General features: G+C 51.8%; 2 protein-coding genes across 7 annotated transcripts in view; both read left to right on the top strand.

The window, feature by feature from the left end:
• The window catches only part of ZDHHC18 (zDHHC palmitoyltransferase 18), a 30,255-nt gene extending 15,283 nt beyond the window's left edge, over window positions 1–14,972 (top strand). The window contains exons 3-10 of one of the 6 annotated variants that reach the window (XM_045511408.2): window positions 2,141–2,290; window positions 3,807–3,944; window positions 4,054–4,102; window positions 4,547–4,649; window positions 6,159–6,271; window positions 7,145–7,244; window positions 12,046–12,132; window positions 14,676–14,972. In XM_045511408.2, the coding sequence (XP_045367364.2) occupies window positions 2,141–2,290; window positions 3,807–3,944; window positions 4,054–4,102; window positions 4,547–4,649; window positions 6,159–6,271; window positions 7,145–7,244; window positions 12,046–12,132; window positions 14,676–14,810 (875 nt within the window). In that variant the 3' untranslated portion in view covers window positions 14,811–14,972. Of the gene's footprint in view, window positions 1–2,140; window positions 2,291–3,806; window positions 3,945–4,053; window positions 4,103–4,546; window positions 4,650–6,158; window positions 6,272–7,144; window positions 9,160–9,617; window positions 9,696–10,262; window positions 12,013–12,045; window positions 12,133–14,675 lie in introns of those variants that run through there. The other 5 variants (XM_045511414.2, XM_045511413.2, XM_045511409.2 and 2 more) reach the window with 5 other exon arrangements.
• Window positions 14,973–15,093: 121 nt separating this feature from the next.
• Window positions 15,094–16,437, top strand: SFN (stratifin). The gene has a single exon (XM_010948002.3). It carries the CDS (start codon window positions 15,196–15,198, stop codon window positions 15,940–15,942), a length of 747 nt encoding a protein of 248 aa, XP_010946304.1. The 5' UTR covers window positions 15,094–15,195; the 3' UTR covers window positions 15,943–16,437.
• Window positions 16,438–22,111: the final 5,674 nt, after the last annotated feature.

The raw sequence follows: 22,111 nt of genomic DNA, 5'->3' as shown, positions 1-22,111 counted from the left end.
CCGGTTGAGGTGGCGGTGAAACAGCCTAGCACAAGTCTCTTTGGTAGCTAGGAATGTGAGACGTGAGTCAGCCTCACTGGTATATGCCAAGTGCCCAGAAGAGGGCCTGGCACATTGTGGGCACTCAGTAAGTAATCGTTGAGGGCAAGAGGCCAAACTGGAGATACTATCTGGGGAGTTGATCCAGTGGAAGTGAAGACTGGGAACATAGCTAAGGGCTGGGGATCACAGGCAGCCCCATGCGACTCTCGGGATTCTGTCTAGGAAGGAGCCACTGCTCTCGGGAACGTTGGTCCTCTGTGGCCTGGGGTACCAAGAGGCTCAGTGGATAGAATTGTGGGCTTTGCATATGGCAGACTTGGGTTCAGATTCCTGCTCTGACAGCATACCTACCTTGTGACTTCAGATTAGTTACTTCTGTTTTGTTCTTTTTCCTTTTTTTTTTTTTTTAGGTTTTTACTGAAATACAACAAGCTTACCAGAAGTGTACAAATCATAAATGTTCTGTTTGTTGAGGGTTCACAGTTGGAACACACACATAATCAGTACCCAGATCAAGAAACAGGGGTGTCCCAAGAATACCCCCTTTCTCATCTCTGTCACCCCTCCAAGGATAACCACAGTTCTGACTTTTAACACCATAGATTACTTCTGCCTGATGGTGAACATTTTGTGCTCTTACATCTGCAGTGTTTTTTTTTCCCCACTTCACATAACGTCTGTAAGATTCATTCATGTTGCTGTGTGTAGTCGAGGGTCACTAGTTCTCATTGCTATATAAAGTGCCATTGTGTGACTATACTGTAATTTTTTATCTACTCTGCTGTTGATGGGCGTTTGGGTAGTTCCAGATTTTGGGTGTTTTGAGAATTGTTGCTATGAACATTCTTGTGCATGGCTTTTGGTGCATGTCAATCCATGCACTTTCCTCCTGAGAAGATACCTAGGAGTGCGGTTGCTGGGATCTGTGTGCTGAGCTTTGGTAGTTAGTGCCAAGCAGTTGTCCATAGTGGTCATATGAGGGTTCTAGTTGCTTTACATTTTTGCCAACACTTGAGATTATATCTATCTCTATCTCTATGTATCTATAGATATATAGATATATATTTCTTTTTTCCATTCTAGCCATTCTGGTGCATATGTGTTGGTAGCATATTGTGGTTTTAATTTGCATTTCCTTGATGACTAATGAGTATGAGCACCTTTTCATGTGTCTGTTAGCCATTTGAACAGCTTCTTTTATGAAATACCTGTTTGAGTCTTTTGTCCAGATACAGACACATATGTATATAGTTCTTATTAAACCTTTTTATAGTAAATTATACACATCATAGACACTTTACCCATAAATACTTTAGCATGTTTCTTCAAAATTTAAGACTAGCCGCCTACATAATGACAATTCCATTATCACATCAAGGAAAATTAGTATCTCCCAAATTTCTAATCTGTAGTCATTTTTATCCCCATTGCCCTCCAAATCTTTTTTGTTGCTGTGTTTTGTTTTTTTAATTTTTTTTTAAGTACTGGGGATTGAACCCAGGATCTCATACTTGCTAAGCACACACTCTACCACTGAGCTGTACCTTCCCCCTTAAATCTCTTTTAATTTAGAACCATCTCCTCTCTCCTTTTGTAAGTGACATTGACTTAAAAAAATTTTTTTTAATTGAAGTATAGTTGATGTACAATATTGACACTGACTTTTGTTAGAGAGCAGGCCAGTGGTCTTGCAGACTTTCCACATTCTGGATCTGATTTTCTCCTCATAGCTTTACTCTCACTGTTTACTTTGTCCCTCTGTCTCCTCAACCTTCTGGAGACTGGAACTTAAATCTAGGCTTGTTTAGATGCAGATAAACTTCACTAAGCCTTCTGGATCTCCTTCTCCAATTTAGAGCGATGTGTGAGCAGGTGTTAAGCTTTAGCACAGTGCTTGACACATAGCAGGTCTCAGTAGGTGGTGGTAGCAGCTCTTGAGATTTGTCCCCACCTTCAGCAGGCATTTTGCTGCAATGTTGCCCAGAAACAGCTTCCCTGAGGCTTCTCTTGTCCCAGCCAGGCAGCACTGGCTTCTCCTGCCTGGGGCTCCTGGCTCTGGGCTTGGCCATCCCCCATCTATCTCTCCTCCCACTCTCAGACAACACAGGCAGTTCCACGTACCGGCCACCCCCTCGGACCCGGGAGGTGATGATCAATGGGCAGGTGGTGAAATTGAAGTACTGCTTCACCTGCAAGATGTTTCGGCCGCCCCGGACCTCACACTGCAGTGTCTGTGACAACTGTGTGGGTAAGTAGGAGGCAGCAGGGAGGGATGGGGGGAATCCTGAGAGAGACAGAGCCCTGGAGACAGGGGAGTCACTCATGGGGGGCAGGAAGGTGTCTGAAATATCCAGGACTGACTAAGAAGTCTGGTTCACCGATTTGCTCTGACTATGGAGGGACTGTGGGGAGGGGCTCTCAGTGTGACCAGTGGTGTCTTGGCTTCAGCCCAGGGTTGGTGTATTTCCACCCCATAGCTCTAGTAGAGGGTGGACACAGAGACACCCAGAACCTTTCTCCCAGGCCTCAGCCTGGTCCTCAGTAGGGCCACATTCCCAGGAACCAGAGACTGGAACAGTGACATTCCAGATATGTTTGATTTATGATCCAGTGGCCCAAGGCCAGCTATACTGAAAGACTTTGATCTATTTCCCAGGATTTGGAGGGATGAGAATTTGGGAACAGAGGAGTTTAAGCTGGTGAGGTGGAGAGGATGTAGCCAGGATTGGAAGCTAAGCTCCTGACCCACAACTGCAGTGGTTGCTGGGGAACCAGAGGCTGTTTTGTCCCCTCTCCCTGCTCTCCAGAGACCAGGCAGCTCTGATGGGGACCGAGGGTGTGTCCCCGGGAGGGTGTCGTAAGGGAAGGGCTATGGGAGAGGACTCAGGTGAGCTGAGCCACAGTGACTGTGCACAGTCCCCAGGGCGGTGAGCTCATCATGCTAGCTCAGCGCTCCCTGAGCAAGAGAACAGTGGGGAACACCCTGGGATGGCAGGCAGTGAAGTGGGTGACTCAGTGGGCGTCATTCATCCCTGAGAATCTGCCCCACCCACCCCCTGTGAAGGGCGCTGGCCTGCAGCGGGCTTATAACCCACATTCCCACAGGGGACTTTCCTCACCTGTCTGGGTGTGGCTCCACCCTCTGGGGACATAGTGCTGGTGTGAGCTCAGCCCTCTGCCCGAGCCTCTGATGCCGGTTCTCCAGAAGTTACATAGTGGCCCAGCCCCTCTCTGACCCTCTAGTTCTAGAGCAAGAGGCAGGGGTCATTGGTTGTTGGCATGTGGCCAGGATGGTGGGCCAGGCAGCAGCAACTTTTTATGGATCTTCTTTATACCAGGCACTGCCAAACTCTGGGATTCAGCTCAGGCCTTCTCATGGAGCTTACAATTGACTAGGGGTAACTGGCCAGCTCACTAATTGTAAAGAAGTATGTAACTTATGTGAATATGTGGGCAAAGTGCTGCAAAGGATAAGTGCCAGGGCAGCAGGGCCGATAAGAGGGGCCTCGCCTTGTCTGGAGTTGGCCTTGCAGCCGAGACATGAAGGAAGAATAACCCTGAACCAGGTCGAGAGACGGGGAAGAATGTGTGAGGCAGTGGGAACCCATGCGCAAAGGACCAGAGGCTGGGAGTGTCGAGGAACTGAGAGTTGGTGGGTGTGGAGAGGGTTGTGGGGGGCGCCCCAGCTGTGGCAAGAGGCCTCTAAACACCTGTGCTAGTTGCAGGCCAGGCCGGCCTTAACGCAACTCCCCTGACTCTTCTAGAGAGATTTGACCATCACTGCCCCTGGGTAGGAAATTGTGTGGGGAGACGGAACTACCGCTTCTTCTATGCGTTTATCCTCTCCCTCTCGTTCCTGACGGCCTTCATCTTCGCCTGTGTGGTCACCCACCTGACGCTGCGTGAGTTGGGGGTGGAGTGGGGGTGGGGTCGGGGCAAGCGGGAGGAGAAGCGGGCAAGCTCAGCTGTGGGTCACAGGGGCTGTGGTCACTCTTGTTTCTTCCTCCCTAGGCTCTCAGGGAAGCAACTTCCTCTCCACTCTGAAGGAGACACCAGCGAGATATCCTTTGTCAGCTAGGGGGAGCCCTGGTGGGACCTGGTGGGACCCCCTTAGCTGAGGCGAGTCCCCACACCTGTAAACAGAAGGGATGATGTAGAGCCAATTCTGAATGGGCTGTGGTGGGGCTGGGATGGCCGAGAACCCTCAGGAGCCACAGCCCCTGTCCTCCCTTAAGGCCAGGCTCCCTGGACCACGCCATGTCCACAGCTCTTGGTACTTGGAATCCTCAGTTCCCTCTACCGTCTGTCACCCTGGGCTCATCCTGCTCTTGGGGGCCTCCCCAACCCTCCTTGGGGCCCAGGAAGTGATCTCCTGAGAAGTGGTGACTGGGCCACAGGAAGTAACTCCACAGAAGGACAGGTGGGAAAGTCTGGGCAAGGCAAGCTCCCAGGCGCAGGGGAGGCTCCGAGCCCTGGTCTCTGAGTCCTTGACTGTCCTGCTCACTGTGCTGGAGTTGGTGATCTGCTTTTTCTCCATCTGGTCCATCCTGGGCCTCTCAGGGTTTCACACTTACCTCGTCGCCTCCAACCTGACGACTAATGAAGATGTGAGTAAGGCTGGAACTGGGCTGGATCGTGGGAAGGAGGCAGGCCTGAGGGAGCTTGGAGGGGCTGCAGTGGGCCCTGACTCTCACACTGCCAGGAAGACATGGGCAGAGATGTGAGGCAGCCAGACACCTCCTTCCAGTGCTCACAGCTGGGCCCTGGGAGACCCAGTGCAGGCTCCCAAGGCCCCCACATGCCTCAGCTCTCATGCAGGCTCCCAGGGTCCTGAGGTTCCTTTCTCCCTGTCCCTGTAAGAACAGCACTCACACCATAACCAGCTTACATTTGGCTGGCTTATTACCATTTTTAGAGTTCTTTGAGTTTCCATCATCTCTTTGGGTCCTTTTGCCAACTCTGAAGCAGAAGGAACAGGGATGCTTTTTCTCCATTTGATGGCTGAGTGACTTGCCCCGAGGTTACACAGCTGGAAATAGACAGAGCAGAAATGGTCCAGAAGCCATGGTCATGCTCTCAGGGCCCCACCGCACTGCACAAGTTCTCAGGGTGTCTCACAGCAGAGATGTGATGGTTTCAGGGTGTCCTGGGGCTCTCTGAGGCATCCTTAGTGAGGGGGGCGGCCTGGATAGAAGCGTGGGGCTCTATCAACCCTCTTGACCTGCCTTGTAGTTCACTACCAGCAAGCGTTTTAGCACCCACTGTGTGTTCAACCCTGGGCCAGATGTACCTCCCCTTCCTGTCCTCCCAAACAGTAAAAAAAAGGAAACAAGAGCATCTGTTCCAGGGCCACCATAGGATACTGCTCCGAGGCCCATTGTCCAACAAAAAATACATTTCTTGACCTCAGCCTGCCATTCAGGGGAGCAAAACTTAACATGCATGATAGGGTATCATGTGCTAGGTAATTGGCACAGAGCAGAAATGATATCAGCCAGCATGTCCCAAGGTGGTTTCCTGGGGCTGGTTCTGCAGGATATTGCTAGGAGTTAAGCAAAAAAGGGTGTCATGGCCAAGTAAGTTTGGAAAACTCTGGGTTAAAGTCATACAGGTATCCTTTTCTGCTCATCTCCTCAGTGCCTTTGATAGCTGGCTTCACTGAGCTAGAGGTGGGCAAGATTTCATCTAATTCTCCCAGAGTGTTGTCAGAGATTCCCCTATTTTTCAAATGAGGATTGAGACTCAGAGAAGTGGTGATCTGTCCAGGGTCATGCAATGAGTCTGTGGCAGAGCCAGAGTTCACGGTCAGGTCAGCCTGAGCCCTGTACTATCCTCCTTCTTAGGTGGCAGGCCATAGAAGGAAGGATGCACCCAAAAAACTTCTTTTGGAAGCTTCTGTTTGGCTCTGCTCTGTCTTCTGTTTCAGTTAGGGCCTCTTCTGGGTGCCCCCCAACACCCAACAATCCTCCACATTCACTAAATGGCCTGGGTTAAAGGCATGTTCCCTCCAGTAGTCTAGCCAGAATTGGTTTCAGAATTCACCAATTTTCCCCACCATCCAGAAAAAATGAAATGAAGGGAGATACCTGACCCAGAGACTTCCTTCCTGCTTGTAGATCAAAGGCTCGTGGTCCAACAAGAGAGGCGGTGAGGCCTCTGTCAACCCCTACAGCCATAAAAGTGTTATCACCAACTGCTGTGCTGTGCTCTGCGGCCCCCTACCTCCCAGGTAAGCCAGGAGCTGCAGGCGAGGTCACGGGTCCTGGCCTGGCCAGTGGGGGGTGGCCCTGTGAGTCCACTCCTCTCAAAGAGGTGCTTAAATCAACAGATCTCTCCCCCCACCACAGACACCCTCTGTCTACCATCCCCTGTTGAATGCACTCGGGGTGCTTGTCACATAAAGGAATTCTGTAGAGAGCCGTAATTTGTAATCACTTGCTCATTGTAGAAGAAAATGAAGTACAAAATGTTAAAAAGAGGAGTATTAGATATCACATGTAATCTTACTCCCCAGGGATATCCACAATTAATGTTTTCGCCATGCTTGAGCGACACTGCCCTTCTGGTGGTGATGGCTGGGCTGGGTGCAGCCTCCGTCTCCCTTCTGGCAGAAGAGAGCCCTGGTGGCTCAGCCCTGCTGGGAAGTGCCCGATCTTTCCTGACACCAGGGGGTGCCAGAGTGCCAGATCAGGAGTTAAAGTGCAGTGGACACTGTGGCTAAGACTTCCCCACACCATCCCACTTCCTCCCACCCAATATGCCTGTCACCCATTCTGCCCTGGGGGAAGGGACAGTAGGAATCTCATTATCTCCCATTGTCCTTTCATCCTTGCTTTTCCTCTTACCCACCGCCTGGGAGCCCAACAGAAAGCTGGACAATTTGAATTAACAGTGGATAAATTCTGTGGCCAAAAGCCAGGTATTCAGAGTACAGAGAGGGCTTTTCCAGAAAGGAAGGGTCTTGAGCTCCCAACTGGAGAGCAGCTCTCCTTTCCTTAGCCTTTCTAGGGCTGGGTCTTTCCTGGACTCTGCCTTCCAGCACCCAGCCTGGAGCCCTGGCGTCAGGCAGGGCCCTCATGTGTCCCCTCTTGTATTTTGGAAGCCTGATTGACCGGAGGGGATTTGTGCAGTCTGACACCGTGTTGCCATCACCCATCAGAAGCGATGAGCCAGCCTGCGGAGCCAAGCCCAACGCCAGCATGGTAGGAGGCCACCCCTGAACTGGGCTCAGTACTTGCCACCCGCTGGCCTGTCTGCCCCTCTGCACTCACCTGCCGCCCTCCACACCTGCCAGGACCCTCCCCATTCCACTCGAGGGAAGCAGAGCCGCCAAAGACTTTCTGAGTCTTTTCGTATTTATTTCCTACCCCGCGTGGCTTTCCCCACACTGTGCCGTGGCTGTACCCTCTGCTCCCCAAACTGGGTTCCCATGGCCTTCGGCCCTAGATTCCCCCACCTGATCAGCGGCAGGAGTGACAGGAGGGAGGCCAGGGCCCCTGAGGTGCCCCGGGGGCCACGCTGAGTCTCTGCTGTGCCTGGGCGAGCCCTGTGTGAGTGAGGGTGTGGACTGTGTGTGACGCCTCCCAGGTGGGGAGCTGGCGGGCTCTGCTGAGCCGGGGTCCAGGGGGTGAATCAGGACCAGGGAGCAGTGCACTCTGGACAGCAGGCCATGGGAGAGCACGTCTCCTTGGGCTGCTTTGGTTTGTGGGCTCCTTCATTCTTTTTGTGATGACCGTTGTTCTTTCTTCCGTTTTTCTTTTTATTTTTGTATGGAGTTGGCCAATAGGCTAGAGCTGGGGCTCCAGATAGAGAGGGCAGAGTTCGGGTGGGTAGGGGGGAGCCTGTGTCAGAGGAAGCCAGACCAGCCAGCCAGGCACCCAAGACCTCAGCTCCTGCATAATTCCTGGGCAGCACACTAGGAAGTGGGGGTCTTGCCCCCTCTCTGCCCATGGAGGGTTTTCCAAGCGCCCAGCCTGGCCCCCCCACCTCTCCCAAGTCAGGTCTGGGGATGGTCAGGTTATATTCATGCTGGCAATACTTGAAACGGGTTTATTAATGCTGGGTATTTTGCACAATTTTATAGACCTCTTTTCTATATAGCATTTTTTAAATGGAAGAAGAAACAAGTCAGCCACATTGCTATCTGTGTAGTACCAGATTAAGGATTATCAGAAGGCAACTTGCTTTTAATAGGTTTATTACAAGAGACCTTCTGGCTGTGAGTGAGTGAGTGTGTGTGTGTGATCACGCGTGCCCTCGTATGAATGTGGTTGGCTCCCACTCCCCCACATCCCCTGGGTTGCCCTACTCCTTGCCATCCCCCTCGGGTGTAAGCCTGCGGTGGCAGCAGCAAAAGCAGCCTGAGCCATAGGGACAGGGAATGTGTGCATTGGTAACAAGCGACCCCTGGGCTCCCTCTGCAGTTCAGCCCCATCCTCCTATTTTTCCCTCCTCCAAAGACTTCAGACAAACTGTGGCTGGGACTCAGCCACCCAGCCCCCAGGTCAGGCTTCCTGCTGGGACCTGCCCAGACAGGCTGAAGCCTGGTCAGGTGGATGGGGTAGTGGCTGTGGGGAGTGCCTGCCATCCTACACGCCACACCCCTTTCTCCAACGTCTGAGTATGAGGCCCAGCATTGGGGGGTGGCTAGAGCATGGGAGCATCAGAGGCCTCCCTCCGGAGAATAGGAAGGAAGGAAGGAACAGGGTGGGCCAAGAGACAAGTGCAGGTTGGCTTAAATCTAGGCCAGAAACTTAGAGGATGTCCCTCTTCTGCTGGGAGCCATAGTTTCTTGTCAAAATAGATAGGAAATTGTCCCTCTGTCCCCTTTCTTGGCCCTTCAGGTGGGCTGAAGCTCTTGGAAAGTGACATAGGAAGTCCCCACATCTTGTCTTTCCTCGCTCCAGAGGCTAGTGGGTCACAGGCAGAAGTGGCAGCCACAGAGGGTCCCCTCCGGGAGAATGAGCTTCATCCCAGCCTCAGGGCCCTGGGCCACGCTGCAGTGGCCTTAGGAGGTGGGGAGGAAGCTGGCTAGAGGAGGGGACTCCTACCTGCCTTTTATTTAAGCCAGTATCCTTTGTTCCTGTTTGTAATAAAATTTTTGTTTTTAAGAATTAATTTGCTTTGGTTTGGTTTTTGTTTGCTCTTCCTTTGCTGAGGCCCCAACTGGCAGCCCTCTATTCTTTCAGCCAGACTTGGTCTTTCCTGGGGAGATGGAGAGAAGGCCGGCAGCCCAGTGATCTGGCTACCATTCTCCTCTCCTGGCTGGAGTGTGTCTGCTGGAGGCAAAGCAGAGGGGGCTGCCGCTTGGCCCCCACAGGCGTGTAAGAAAAGGCCATCCTGTCCCCTCTTCCTCCTGTCTACCTCCCCTTGCCTCGGGGGCTTGAAAACCCCTAAGTTCTTCCTTGTTGCCTTTTCACTCTGATTCCCGGTGACTACTCAGCTAAGAAAATGTTTATAAGACAGTAGATTCTAGATTGAGAGCCAGAGCCTCCTTTGCCCCCACCCCTACCAGGGCAGCAGAGCCCAGCCAGACAACTCATAACACTGGCCCACCTCTCTGGTATCTCCCCCAGGAGGACACCTGTCAGGATTTTGCCATCTCCTGCACAGCCTGAGGGGAGCTAACAGGCCTCTTTGCAGAGGGTTAGCTGGTAAGACCGTATCTCCCCCGTCAGCCAGCACTGCCCGCTCCCCTCACACACCATCTCATCCTCATCGCATGCCTCACCAACCCCATGGAGCCCATTCATCTGTCTGGTGTGTGGTGTGGTGTGTGTGCTGGCGCCGGTAGGGCCCCCAGGGTTCCCCCTAAGCAGAAGGAGTGGGACATGGGGGCAGGGCTAAGAGCCCAGCCCCAATCTGGACTGAGGAAGCAGCTTCGTGCAAAGCAGCTGTCCAGCTGGAGCAGGAGGTGAAGGGTGAGGTCGGGGAGAGGATGGTGCACCTGCTCGGAGGTGCTGGGGCCTGTTCTGGTGGTGTCCTGGTGTGTAGGGGCCCTCGATCACTAACACTTGTGTCCTGGCTTTCTGTCCCTGCTGAGCTTTCTCTCACCTGCCCGTTTTCTCTCCTGCTTCGTTGCCTGCTGCCCAAGCCTTGGCCCTTCTGTGGGGAAGAGGCAACACCTCTCCCCACCGGCACCCCTACAGGCTTCCTCCCTCCTCCCAGTCTTGCTAACCCTCTCTCTTCTCCTTCTTTGCTGTCCTGCCCGGGATCTCCAGTATGTGCGGGGGCTTAAGGACCTCCTGAGGACCGCTGCTCTCTGCCTCTCCAGGAGTGGCCTGGGGGGAGCCAGGCACCCAGCACCTCCACCTGCCTAACCTGTGGCCCATCTGCCACCGTCTGTGCCTACAGGGTCTGCCCCACTGTGTGCTCTCTAGGGCCCCCCATAGAAGGCAGGGGCTGGCCTCTTTGCCCTGACCCCTACTCCATGCCAGCCAGAGTGTAGAAAGCCATAAAGCAGCTGTCAGCACAATGATGTAATACTATGCTGAAACTCGCCCTCCCCTCCTCCACTTTCCTTCCCCTTCCCCAGATTTGTAAGTTGTCAAGACTCTAGGAATCCTGCCTTACAGCCTGCCCACCCCCAGAATCAAGCATAGCCTTAGTCAAGCCGAGCAGGTTTCTTCAGGAGCCGTCTGGGGTGTTGATGACGCTGCTGAACAAGTTTGGTGACTGTTCTAAGCACAGCTGGTTTGACACTGTTCCCACGGCACCCTCACCCCCACCCCCCAAAGCAGGTAGGATGTAAGGAGGGTGCTTGTACCCTTTGCTCCAGGCACCAAGGGACTGACCTAGCCCTGAAAGTCCCATGTTCTTCAGAGGAACAAAAGGAAATGGGGCCAGGCCTAGGAAATCTGCTGAGCCCATGGCTGGGGGCTGCTTGTCTGCTGTCCTGTACCTTTTTTAACCAAAATAAAGATTTCCCTCTTCTTGCCATAACCTTGGCTGTCTGGTGCCACCTTTACTTTGGGGTCCAAGGGGTGGGGCCTGTGCTGAGTGTGCAGGATAACACCTGGCTTACCCTCACCGCTAGCTTTGTCAGCTGGTCATTGCTGTTCTGGAGGTTTTTAAAAAGTAGAGCAGTGAAACCAGAATGACACAGGCAGAGTGGCTAGTATCATCTTTACTCTGTTCTTCCAGAACTTCTGGACTCAGTTCTACAGACGTTCAAGCCTTGGCTGACTTCTGAACTCAGAATGGTCCCAGCCCAGGCTGGGACAGAGGGTTTAACTCCACACCCCTGAACTAAGCCCAGCCCAGAGTAACAGTCTCATGGACCCTTCCCTGTCTGCAGCTGTTCCCACATCGGGATACGTGCTGTGTGCTAAGAGCTAAAAAATAATTACAGCGGCCACTTAGCACAGGTTTGCCAAATGCCAGCCTCGTTCTTTTCCCTAAACCGATGAGGAAGGCGATGTCAGCCTTTTTACAGATGAGGGCACTGAGGCTCAAGAAAGGCACGAGTTGCCCAGGGTCTCCCAGCTGATAAATCCAGAATTTGAGCCTGATCTCTGCCCCGACCTCTGTCCTTTCTGCACCACACAGGAATGAATGGGGGGGAGGAGCTCTCAGAGGGAGGAACCCTGAAATTAGAGAACGTTGTTCAGAGCTAGCAGGGGGCTTAGAGGTGATCTGTGCTGGCCTCTTCTTACTAATGAGGAAACTGAGGCCAAAAGGCAGGAAGGGACCTGCTCAAGGCCTTATAACGGAGCTGGGATGCAGTCCCACACGCAGACCTTATTCCATTCTCCTTCCAATAATACCATACTTTATCCTAGACTGGAGAGGTCTAGGACATACAGGATACTTCAAACAGCGGTGCCTTGGAGAAAAAAACTCAGGATAGCTGAGTCACTTAAAAGTAATCTAGTATCTCTCCCAGAGGCAACCAACTAGTAGAGTGAGTTCTTGGCTGAATAACTGAGCTCTTGTTCACAACTAACCAGGGGGAGAAGGTGCCGTAGTTTCCTCTAGTCACCTGTTTAATTTGATCATTCTCAGACTGAAAAAATTCCTAGGAAGTTCTTTCTGGAATCTAACCAGAGTGCCTCCTGCTGCAATCAGAGCCCTGTCCTGTTATCAATGAAGGTAGGTAGCAACTGGTTGCTGCCATCTCTATGCCACAACCCTTCAAAGCCTGTTATTATCAGCTAAGAAAGATTGGTTTCCTATAGGACCAGAGGCCTTGATCCTGCTGGTAGCATGGATGCTGTATAGAAGCGGGGGAGGTAGCAGGCAGGATGAGAAAAGCCCCTTTGGGCTGCAGCCCCAGCTCCTGTCCTGCTGACTCAGGTGGCTGATGGTGGAACTCGATGCCCTGCCAGGGCCTGCTGCCTCCTGTCTGCCTGGGCTCCCGGACTTGGGAAATGGAGGCCTGGAGGCAAAGGGAGGTACCTGAGACAGGAACTGAGTCAGGATCGACAGGCCAGAGCGGGCAGGAGGTGTTAAGCAGCCTGGCTCCCACATTCATCCCTGAGCTTCCGCAAGGGAGGGGAAAGAGTGAAGAGGCTTCCTTTCCCTTGCTCAGTGCTGTGCTGAGGGCATGGAGCTTGTGGTGTGAACCACCACCAGGTCTCCTGGCTTGAGTGGTAGGAAGGGAATGCTTCCTCTGGGACAGAGCAGCTCCAAAATTCCTAGGCCTACCAGGCCCTGCCTTCCAGGTTTCTAGTGTTCTGGGATCTCCAGCTTTCCCCCAGGACTTGGGAAAGCCTGGGCTGGATGACTAGTACAAAGGAAGGTCCTTGAGGGCCCAGGGCCTGCATAGGTCAGAGGAATGTCTGAGCTGGAGAGGGAGGAGGCAGCACTGGGTGAGTGCTTCTGACCATTAATAGTCATCTTTCCAGCTGGGCAGGGTCTGGCTTTCAGCTTGAGGCCTGGTTTGGGGCCCTTCCTTATTTCATAGAAACCAGCTCCATGTTAGTGCTTGGAGTGTATATGTTTATAATTCTAAGATTGGATGGATTTTTTCACATGATAGTAATAGTTACCATCGACTCTACTAAGTGTTTTCCATCAACTCATTGAATCCTCATGAGCCCCATTTGATACTTAGGAAAACTGAGGCTTATGGAGGTTAAGTCACTTAGCCAAAACCACAACAGCTTGTAAGAACTGAACCCAGGCCGTCTGATTCCAAAGATACTACGCCATTCTGTCTCTCATAGAAAAATAATACACATTCCCCATTGATAACCTGAAAATAATAGGAAAATCAGAAGGAAAAAAAACACTTGAAATCCCACTACCTAAAGGTATGCTCTGTAAATTTATATTTTAGTGTATTTCCTTTCCATCCTTTTCTGTGTCAGTAATCTGTTTTAAGCAAAGCTTTCAGGACGTCAAGTCGAAAATCCCTTCTGCTTCCTTGGAAAACCTGTAACATCAGCCCAGACATGTCCCTACTTTTCCTTCAAAGAAGCAGATCTCATTTTTGAGCCTCAGAGTTCTGGCCTAAGCCCAGCCTCCTTCCAGGAGGGGATGGTGGGTGTTCAGACACCAAGAAGAACCAGGGAGGGACAAGCCTGTGAAATGGTCCTGGTTCAAGGATTAAATTGGCTGGATCCCAGTGAGGGGAGCCCCACCTGTGAGCCCCGTCTGAGCTTTGGCTAGGCGTGGAGCAGAAAAGCAGGAACCCACCCTCATAGGTGCAGTGCCAACAGCTTTAGGTGAAATTCTTGGCTGACACGAAGACAGCACCCCAGCAAACAGGGACAGAAGATTGGCAACAGAGAAGTCTCCATCTCTGAGGCCTCTGCCAGGGGTCAGAGGTGAGGCCATGGTCAAAGGGAAGGGGCAGGGAAACTTCTGAGAGGCAGGCTTGGGGAGGCAGCACTCAGCTGGGACTGCTGCCCTATAAAACGAAATGGTTTGTCATGGCCACCTCCTTTTTCTCGGTCCCGTCTCTCTCCCCAGTTGCTAGTGTCCTCCCCTGGGGAATCAAACTGGGCTGAGCACCCAGGTGGCCTGCTTCCCAGACTCTGACAGAGGGCGGGCTGAGTCAGGCAGGAAAGTGGGACAGCCAGTGAGCTGGGTCCTCACCCTCTGTGAGCCCTACTGATACATGACGGCAGGCAGCTTGGAGGGAGGAGGCAGGTGACCAGGCGCGGAGAGGCTGAGGGTAAGTCCTCAGACAAGTGGCAACAGGCCACCAACTTGAAAGGGAAAATTGTGCTGCAATGGGGAAGGTATCCAAAAAACCTACTGAGTGACTAATTACAAAGGCTGGGCTGGAGCGTCAGAGGCCGCTCGTTAAACACCTCATTAAGTGGCACCCTGAAAGCAGCCACCTGTGCATTCTGGGAGCTCAGAGGGGACAGGACCCTGAGGGGGCGTGAGGGGCGGAGGATGGAACCATTTCAGTTAGACTCGGGAGAACTCCTGCCTCTCACTTCTAAATACAGCCTAGAGCTCACAAGTCAAAGCCTTGATGGAAGAGAAGCCAAACTTAGTAGCTGTGGAAACTTGAGCAAATCTCATCCCTCTCTGAGCCTTAGTATTCCCATCCCTACAGTGGGAGTAATATTCACAGTCCTGCCCATCTCACAGAGACACAGCTGGGATTAAGTTAGATCATGAGTATGAAGGTGCTTGGGAAACTACAGCCCCACCTAAACAATGAGTTATCTCACCAGAACCAATGGAGGAAACGTACCTGGCAGGATTCGGAAGGAACCCCATCCTCCTGCACCTGGCTTTATGAGCTCTGCCTAGATCCACAGTGGCCAGGTAAGCTGACGCCATTCTCAGCCCCTGGAAGGACACTGTGAAGGAGGATCTGATTTGAGAAACTGGGGCAGCTACCTAATGTGGGCACCCATTAGGTAATGGAAGCCCTGAACAAGGGGGCAGCCTGAAGCCTGGAAAGGTGTCGGTGCAGGTGGGGCCAACGCCCAAATTTCTCCTGCTGACTGTCCGGATGACTCACCCCCACATCCCAGCCCTTTTACCTTTAAGGAAGAGCCGGAAAGGGTGGCGGGTGGGGCGGAGAGGGAGGCAGGTCCTGGGCTCTAGTCCCGCCCTCTGCCCCTCCCCACCCTCCTCTGGGCCTGGCCTTCCAGCCAAAAGGCAGGCAGAGAGCAGGAGAGGCACAGAATCCTGCATTGGTTCCGAGGCAGCCAGTTACCCTGCAGCCTGTCGTCTGTCCCCAGAGCCATGGAGAGAGCCAGTCTGATCCAGAAGGCCAAGTTGGCAGAGCAGGCTGAACGCTATGAGGACATGGCAGCCTTCATGAAGAGCGCCGTGGAAAAGGGTGAGGAGCTATCCTGTGAAGAGCGCAACCTGCTCTCAGTGGCCTACAAGAATGTGGTGGGTGGCCAGCGGGCTGCGTGGAGGGTTCTGTCCAGCATTGAGCAGAAGGGCAATGAGGAGGGCTCGGAAGAGAAGGGCCCGGAGGTGCGAGAGTACCGGGAGAAGGTGGAGACTGAGCTTCGGGGCGTGTGCGACACGGTGCTGGGCTTGCTGGACTCCCACCTCATCAAGGAGGCCGGTGACGCTGAAAGTCGTGTCTTCTACCTGAAAATGAAGGGCGATTACTACCGCTACCTGGCAGAGGTGGCCACCGGTGACGACAAGAAGCGCATCATCGACTCGGCCCGGTCGGCCTACCAGGAGGCCATGGACATCAGCAAGAAGGAGATGCCGCCCACCAACCCCATCCGCCTGGGCCTGGCCCTGAACTTTTCTGTCTTCCACTATGAGATCGCCAACAGCCCAGAGGAGGCCATCTCGCTGGCTAAGACCACCTTCGACGAGGCCATGGCTGACCTGCACACCCTAAGCGAGGACTCCTACAAAGACAGCACCCTCATCATGCAGCTGCTGCGGGACAACCTGACGCTGTGGACGGCCGACAACGCCGGGGAAGAGGGGGGCGAGGCTCCCGAGGAGCCCCAGAGCTGAGCCGCGCCTGCTACCCTCCCTACCCTGCCCTACCCACTCGAGTCCCTGGCTCCTGGCAGAGAGGACTTGTATGGGGTGGGAGGCCCGACCCTTCTCTCCAAACACTCTGCCCCAGCCCAGAAAGGCTTCACAGAGAGGAACCAGCAGAGCTGAGGCCACCAGGAGCCAGAGGATTCCACTATTCATGCAGCTGTCAGGTGCTCCTGACCACTGGTCATCCCACCCAAGCCTGCTCTCTGCTCCCCCACAGGTCCCACCCCTGAACCTGGCCACTTCCTCCCTGCCCCAGCCCCCTCCTGCCCCTGCTGCCTCTGGATCTTAGGAAGTGAGGAGTGTCCCATCCTTGTGGCTGAGAACTGAACTGTGTGGCAGAGGCTGGAGAAGAGGGGAAAGAGAGAGAGAGTGTGTGTGTGCCTGCGCAACGCAGCGAATGACAGGGAAAGCATGTCTGCTGGGTGTGACCCTGTTTCCTCTCAATAAAGTTCCCCTGTGACACTCCTGTCTTTTTTCTAGTTATTGCGGAGGGACGGGACAGGGATTGGTGTATGATTTACAGAGACCTTGACCTCCCACCTCCCATGGGGCTGGATATCTGGCCCGCAGGCAAGAGTCCGGAGCCAGTGACTCCAGGAAAGAGGTCAGGGGTCCAGCTCTCTCAAGCAGGGTGGCCCCAAACTGGTCTGATCCCGGGAAAGTCAAATGAGCACAAAGGCGGCTGGGAGGTTCCTCTGCCGGGGCACTGGGGCCGGACGGAGGCTGAAGAATTGAGACCTGAGGGGACGGGAAACTAATGAAGTTTCTGGTGTGAGGTCTGAGGACAGCGACGCAGGAATACGCTGTAGTGAGCTGCACTGAGCACCCTAGATTTTAAATTGGGGAAGAGTCCCGTTAGGTGCTCGGATCCATGCGGAGGGGAGTACGACCTGGAGCAGGGGTATGACGTCGCCATTAAAATCGGCATTAAATACCCCGCAGCGTTCGTGGATGGGGACAAAATGAAATGCGTTAGCGAGCAGGAGGCGCAACCTGAGCAGGAAGAGCCGCGCGAAGAGGGTCCGGTCTTGGCCGGCCATGCCCGCCACCTCCGCTGCTCGGCTCCCAGCATCAACTCGCCTTGGCCTCCGGCCACTTCCCAAGACCCCGCCTTCAAGCCCGCGGCTGGAGGCGGGCCCGAGGCTAATATTATCCAATCACAGGAGGGATCTGCTCAGGAGCCTGCCCCCGGAGCCTGGCTGGCCAATAGGGAGTGAGCGGCGGAAAGCGTGCGGGGCGACTTCCCGCCGCTCGCCAGGCCCCGCCGGCTCCCTGACGCGCTGCCTGACTGAGGGGCCTCTGCCGCCCGCCGAGCGCCAGGGGCGGCGCTCTCCCGGTTTCACTCGGACAAGTTGCCACCCGCCCGGCCCGAGAGCTCGGCATCCTCAGAGCAGCGGGACGGGGCGGGACCGTGCGCAAAAAGCAGTCCCCGCCCTTTGAGTCATCTGCTGAACCGGCGGTGCCCGGGCCGGCCGGATGGGAAGAGTCGGCTGGGAAAAGACCACTACGGCGTCCCCACCACAGTCCCGGCGAGCCCAGGCAGCGCTGAACTGGTGGCCAGGAGGCTTGGATGTGTCCCTGAGTGGCTTTGCGACCTTGGAAAAGCCATCATACCTCCCTAGGACTCAGTTTCCCCTTCTGTATCATAAGGGGCTTAGACTAAAGACTTTCTAACGAAAAATGGGGAGTTAAAACTGCCTGGGTTTGACTTCCAGCCTGCCTTGGTCAAAGCTCTTAACCATGCTTACCTTCTGTCCTCATTTGTAAAGTGGGGATTAAAAAATAGTACCTTCCTCTTAAGAGCTGCTATGAAGTTTGAGAAAATAAATGCATGTAAAGTAGACCATGGTACATATTCAGTACGTTAGCTATTATTAATCCTTCCGGCATCAATAGTCTAAGATTTATCCAGCATATCTGTGCAAAAGCAGAATAATCAGGCCCAGTCCTGAGGAACAGCTTTACTGCCAAAGCTGACCAGTATGCCCACTGGGTCACCTGAGAATATGGCCCAAATCAGGTGGTCACGCCTTTACCTGGCAAAACTGGGAAAACAGTCCAGCCTCACCAAGTTCTCCAGAGTCCAATTTGGTCACACCCATGGGACCCAAAATTGAAGGGCTCTTATCAGAGCTACTAATTCTACAGGGGAAGCTGGCAGGACCACTCTGATGCTTTCTGGGTTCCCTGTTTTCTCCTCTCCTTTCCCAGAAGGGTGTTGAGTTTCAAAGTTCCAAACCAGGCAGAGACTCAGTGAGAGGGCAAGTGACACCCCCTCAGCTCTGGAAGTGACCTGGTTTCTCTTACCAGACAGGTCTGGTGACTTTCTCTTAATGGGGTAGGTCCTGGGAAAGGAAATTCTTCTTTTCTCTCAGCATTTGACTTTTGCCTCCTCCCTCTGTACCACTCTTGGTTGCCCTCTATGGGGAAAGAAATGAACTACCCTAAGGTAGCGTGTTGGTGTCGACAGATTTCAAAAGCAGATGCTATGGATTGGAATATTACCAAATCAGACAGCTAGCTGTGAGCTGGCTTAGGCACCAGCTTCTGAACTGGGTCCCAGACCTTTTTATCTAAAGCTTTCTTTCTTACTGTTACCCCAGGGTGGGGTCTCAGTGACCATTTCTTGCCATCTTTTCCTGGCCTAAATTTGACATTTAAAATTTTTTAGCCTTACTGTTAATGGATGTGGAATTTCTTTTGGGGTGATGAAGTGTTTTGGATTTAAATAGTGGTGATAGTCGCACAACTTTCTGAATCTATGAAAACACACTGAACCGTACACTTTAGAAAAATGTATTTTATGATAGGTGAATTATATCTCAGTAAAAAAAAATCAGTCCTTTCTTCCTATAGTGTCTCTAGCAAGGTTTTCCTTCTAAATGCCTAGAGCCAGGTTTAGTGCCAGGTCCTCTTGAAAGTCTCTTAAGAGTTGTATGGGGAATATTTGCAACCTAAAATTTTCTAGGGAAAGTATGTACTCTTCTTTCTCTTATATGTAGTTACTTCAGAGAGCAAAGTCCAAGTTGGCTGTGTAGATCCACAGGAGCAGGTGTTGGAAGGCAAGGCATTGAGGGGAGACACACACACACACACACACACACACACACACACACACACACACACACACACACACACCCACACCCACACACACACACACACACACACACACACCCTCCAACTGCCTTTTTAGGAAAACCTGATTTCAAATGCTTCCTCCAAGATTGCTCTTCTAAAAGTGCCTCACTCACGCTTCTTCCTAGAGAACAGAGTACAGTAATAAGGGCACCTGGCCTCACCGCTATGTGCCAGGCAGTTTCATACTTTTATCCTCACAGCAATACTATTATCATCTTTGTTTTGCACATGAAGAGACTGAGGCTCAGAGCAGCTAAATAACCTAATAACCAAGGTTATACAATGACTTGTGTGCCTGGGGAGTGGAAGGAGTCTGACCCCAAGGCCCACGATTTTTAAACTACAACAGCTGTTTTCAGAGGGTTCCCCCAGAAGCTGCCATAGGGCAGGAGACCAGTGGTCAGGGTTTCCCCGGTTTCCACACGCATTGGCTAAAAGAGCCACACATATGTCTGTTTTGTATATTGGAGTTTCACGAGATAAAAATAAATTTGAAAAGAACCACCTTATACTATGCTGCCCTGCTCCTTTCTCAGACTTTCTAAGAACCAGGAAAGACTTCTTACTCTACTTTATCTAAAGCCACTCCAGGGTCTGGCAGAAAGGGATTGTCTTAAATGAGAAAAACCTGTATGGTTGACCAATTTCCTGGCTCATTCACCAAGATTTCCTTAACCTGGTTACATCCTTTGTTCCTTTTCAATTCTTCACCCTGTTAACAGGGTCTCAGCTGTTCCCCACATCCCTGCTGTGCGTGGGAGGGGGGATGGGGAAGGCAGGTTTCTGCAGGGATGGTCTGCCTCCTCTCACAACCCCCCAGCCCTACCTACCCACTGAGTCAGGAATCAGGAATGTCTGTGGGGGCAGCAGACAGGTATGTCACCCTGGGGGTGTCAGAGGGCTGACTCATCTCTCATCTCCACCCAATCTTCTCCTTACTGCTCTCTGAGAAATTTAACTCTGTCTAGAGATAAAGGGGAGAAATCCAAGACTCTGAAAAGCAAAATGTCTTTAATCTATGGCTATGTACAGTATTTAATACACCAGATTATTGAATTCAATAAATATTTGTTAAAAGAGAAGGAAAGACTTTCCTTCTCTTTAGTCTTTCTTCCTCCAGACCAAAGTTAACCTGAAGTTTCCTTGTCTGACTGTGGAGAGGATTGGTTTTTAGCTCAGAGTAGATTACGTGACCACTGGTATGACTTATGAGTTTGCCCAATATCCCTTCTTTGCTGTTTCTATGACTCCACAAAGCGATGTGGAGACTCCAGGATTAATATACAGGAAGAGGCAACAATCCAGTGTGAAGGGGAGCACCAGGCAACATTCTTGAAGCTGTTTTTCACAGTAAGCTCACTGCTTTAAATTTTGTTTATTTGAGATGACTTTGAAGGGGCCTCTCATCTCTCTCCTCCATGACTGCTTCTGGGTTTTGGGTGGGGAGGAAAAAAAGGTAAACTTCACTATGTATGTATTCTAATCCAGAGCATTTTACCAGTACTCACATTTTTCACCTCAGCTGAGCTCAGAATCCCCAGCCCATCTCATAGTCCCTCAGTCGTAGGCCACCTGGACACCTGGGTTTCTGGGGCTGCCTGGAGTTGGCTCCCTGGCTGGAAATGGAGGACACAATGGGTTGGAAATGAGGCATCTGGCTTTCCCCTATTCTCAGCAAGCCTGATGCCATTGAGGTATGTGCTAATCTGGGACTCTACCTTCTAAAGGGGAGATGGGGAGATGAGCAGCCTGGACCAGGCTGGGTAAAGGCTCAACAGCCAGGGACAAGAGAGAAGAGGGAGAGGAGGGGAGCTACTCAGCTTGATAGAGAATTTCCCTCCAGGATTCTGAGATAGTTTGGCCTCCCGGCTGCTTTCAAAAACAGGTTGGGCCTTAGTAATGCTGGGAAGTCACAGCCTCGTCCCTCTCAGGAGCCTTGAGAAATGACAAAGAATCTCTCAGATCGACCTTCCCACAGACCCTAATGGGATCAGGCTTCCTATTCTCAGCCACTGTGTCTGAGCATTTTGCTAATTCAGAAACAGCTGAGAGCAGACTGGCTGTGCTACAGCTCTGTGGGCTTTAGGGTGTCACCCTCACTCCTAAGCCTCTTTGCCTGGACTGGAGGCCTTTCCAATTAGATGTGGTCTCTAAGTTCCAAATGCTATCTCTCAGTTGTTGGGGGTCCCCAGTTCAGAGCCAGGAAACGCGTATCAGGATGGTTTCCTCCCTCCAGAAGTCATTCAGGATTGCCAAGTGAAGTCGTGTGTGTGTGTGTGTGTGTGTGTGTGTGTGTGTGTGTGTGTGTGTGTGTGTGTGTGTGTGTGTGTGTGTGTGTGTGTGTGTGTGTGTGTGTGTGTGTGTGTGTGTGTGTGTGTAGCACTTCCAGACTGTGTCTGTGAGATGTAAACAGCACTTTTCTGGAAGGCATCTTGGCAATATGAATCCAGAATCTATCGGGTACAAAGATGTTAATAACACCACTATTTACAACAGCAAAAAAGATTGGTAACGACTTATAGGCTAACTATGGGAATCTGGATAAGCAATGTTATGGCTGTACTACAGAATATTATCATGTAGACATTTAAAAGGTCTTTATATTTTTAATTACATGAAATAATGTTAACTGAAAAAAGCAGGCTACAAAGCAGTAACATACCCCATGTATATAAATGCTATAGCTATCCCTCCAAATGTGTAGAAAAATAAGACTAAAAGATAAAACACAAACTGTATTTATACATTTGAATAGGAAATTTATTATAAATTATAAATATTATTTGTGTGGTGGGATTATGGGTGACATTTTCATTTTCCAAGTTTTTTACTTCTCTATTTTTATCAGGAAAAAAAGAAATCTTAAGGAGGGAAGGGTATAGCTCAGTGGTGGAGTGCATGCTCAGCATGCACGAGGTCCTGGGTTCAATCCCTAGTACTTCCATTAACAAATAAAACCTAACTACCTCACCCCAGAAAAAAAAATTCAAAAATAAAT

This window comes from Camelus bactrianus, chromosome 13 (genome assembly GCF_048773025.1).
Source record: "Camelus bactrianus isolate YW-2024 breed Bactrian camel chromosome 13, ASM4877302v1, whole genome shotgun sequence".
Classification (NCBI taxonomy): Eukaryota; Metazoa; Chordata; class Mammalia; order Artiodactyla; family Camelidae; genus Camelus; species Camelus bactrianus.
Note: the sequence above shows the minus strand (reverse complement) of the source record. Positions and strands in the feature narration are given on the sequence as shown.

Coding starts and splice junctions, on each gene's coding strand:
- SFN (XM_010948002.3), top strand. CDS start 15,196: ATGGAGAGAGCCAGTCTGATCCAGAAGGCCAAGTTGGCAGAGCAGGCT.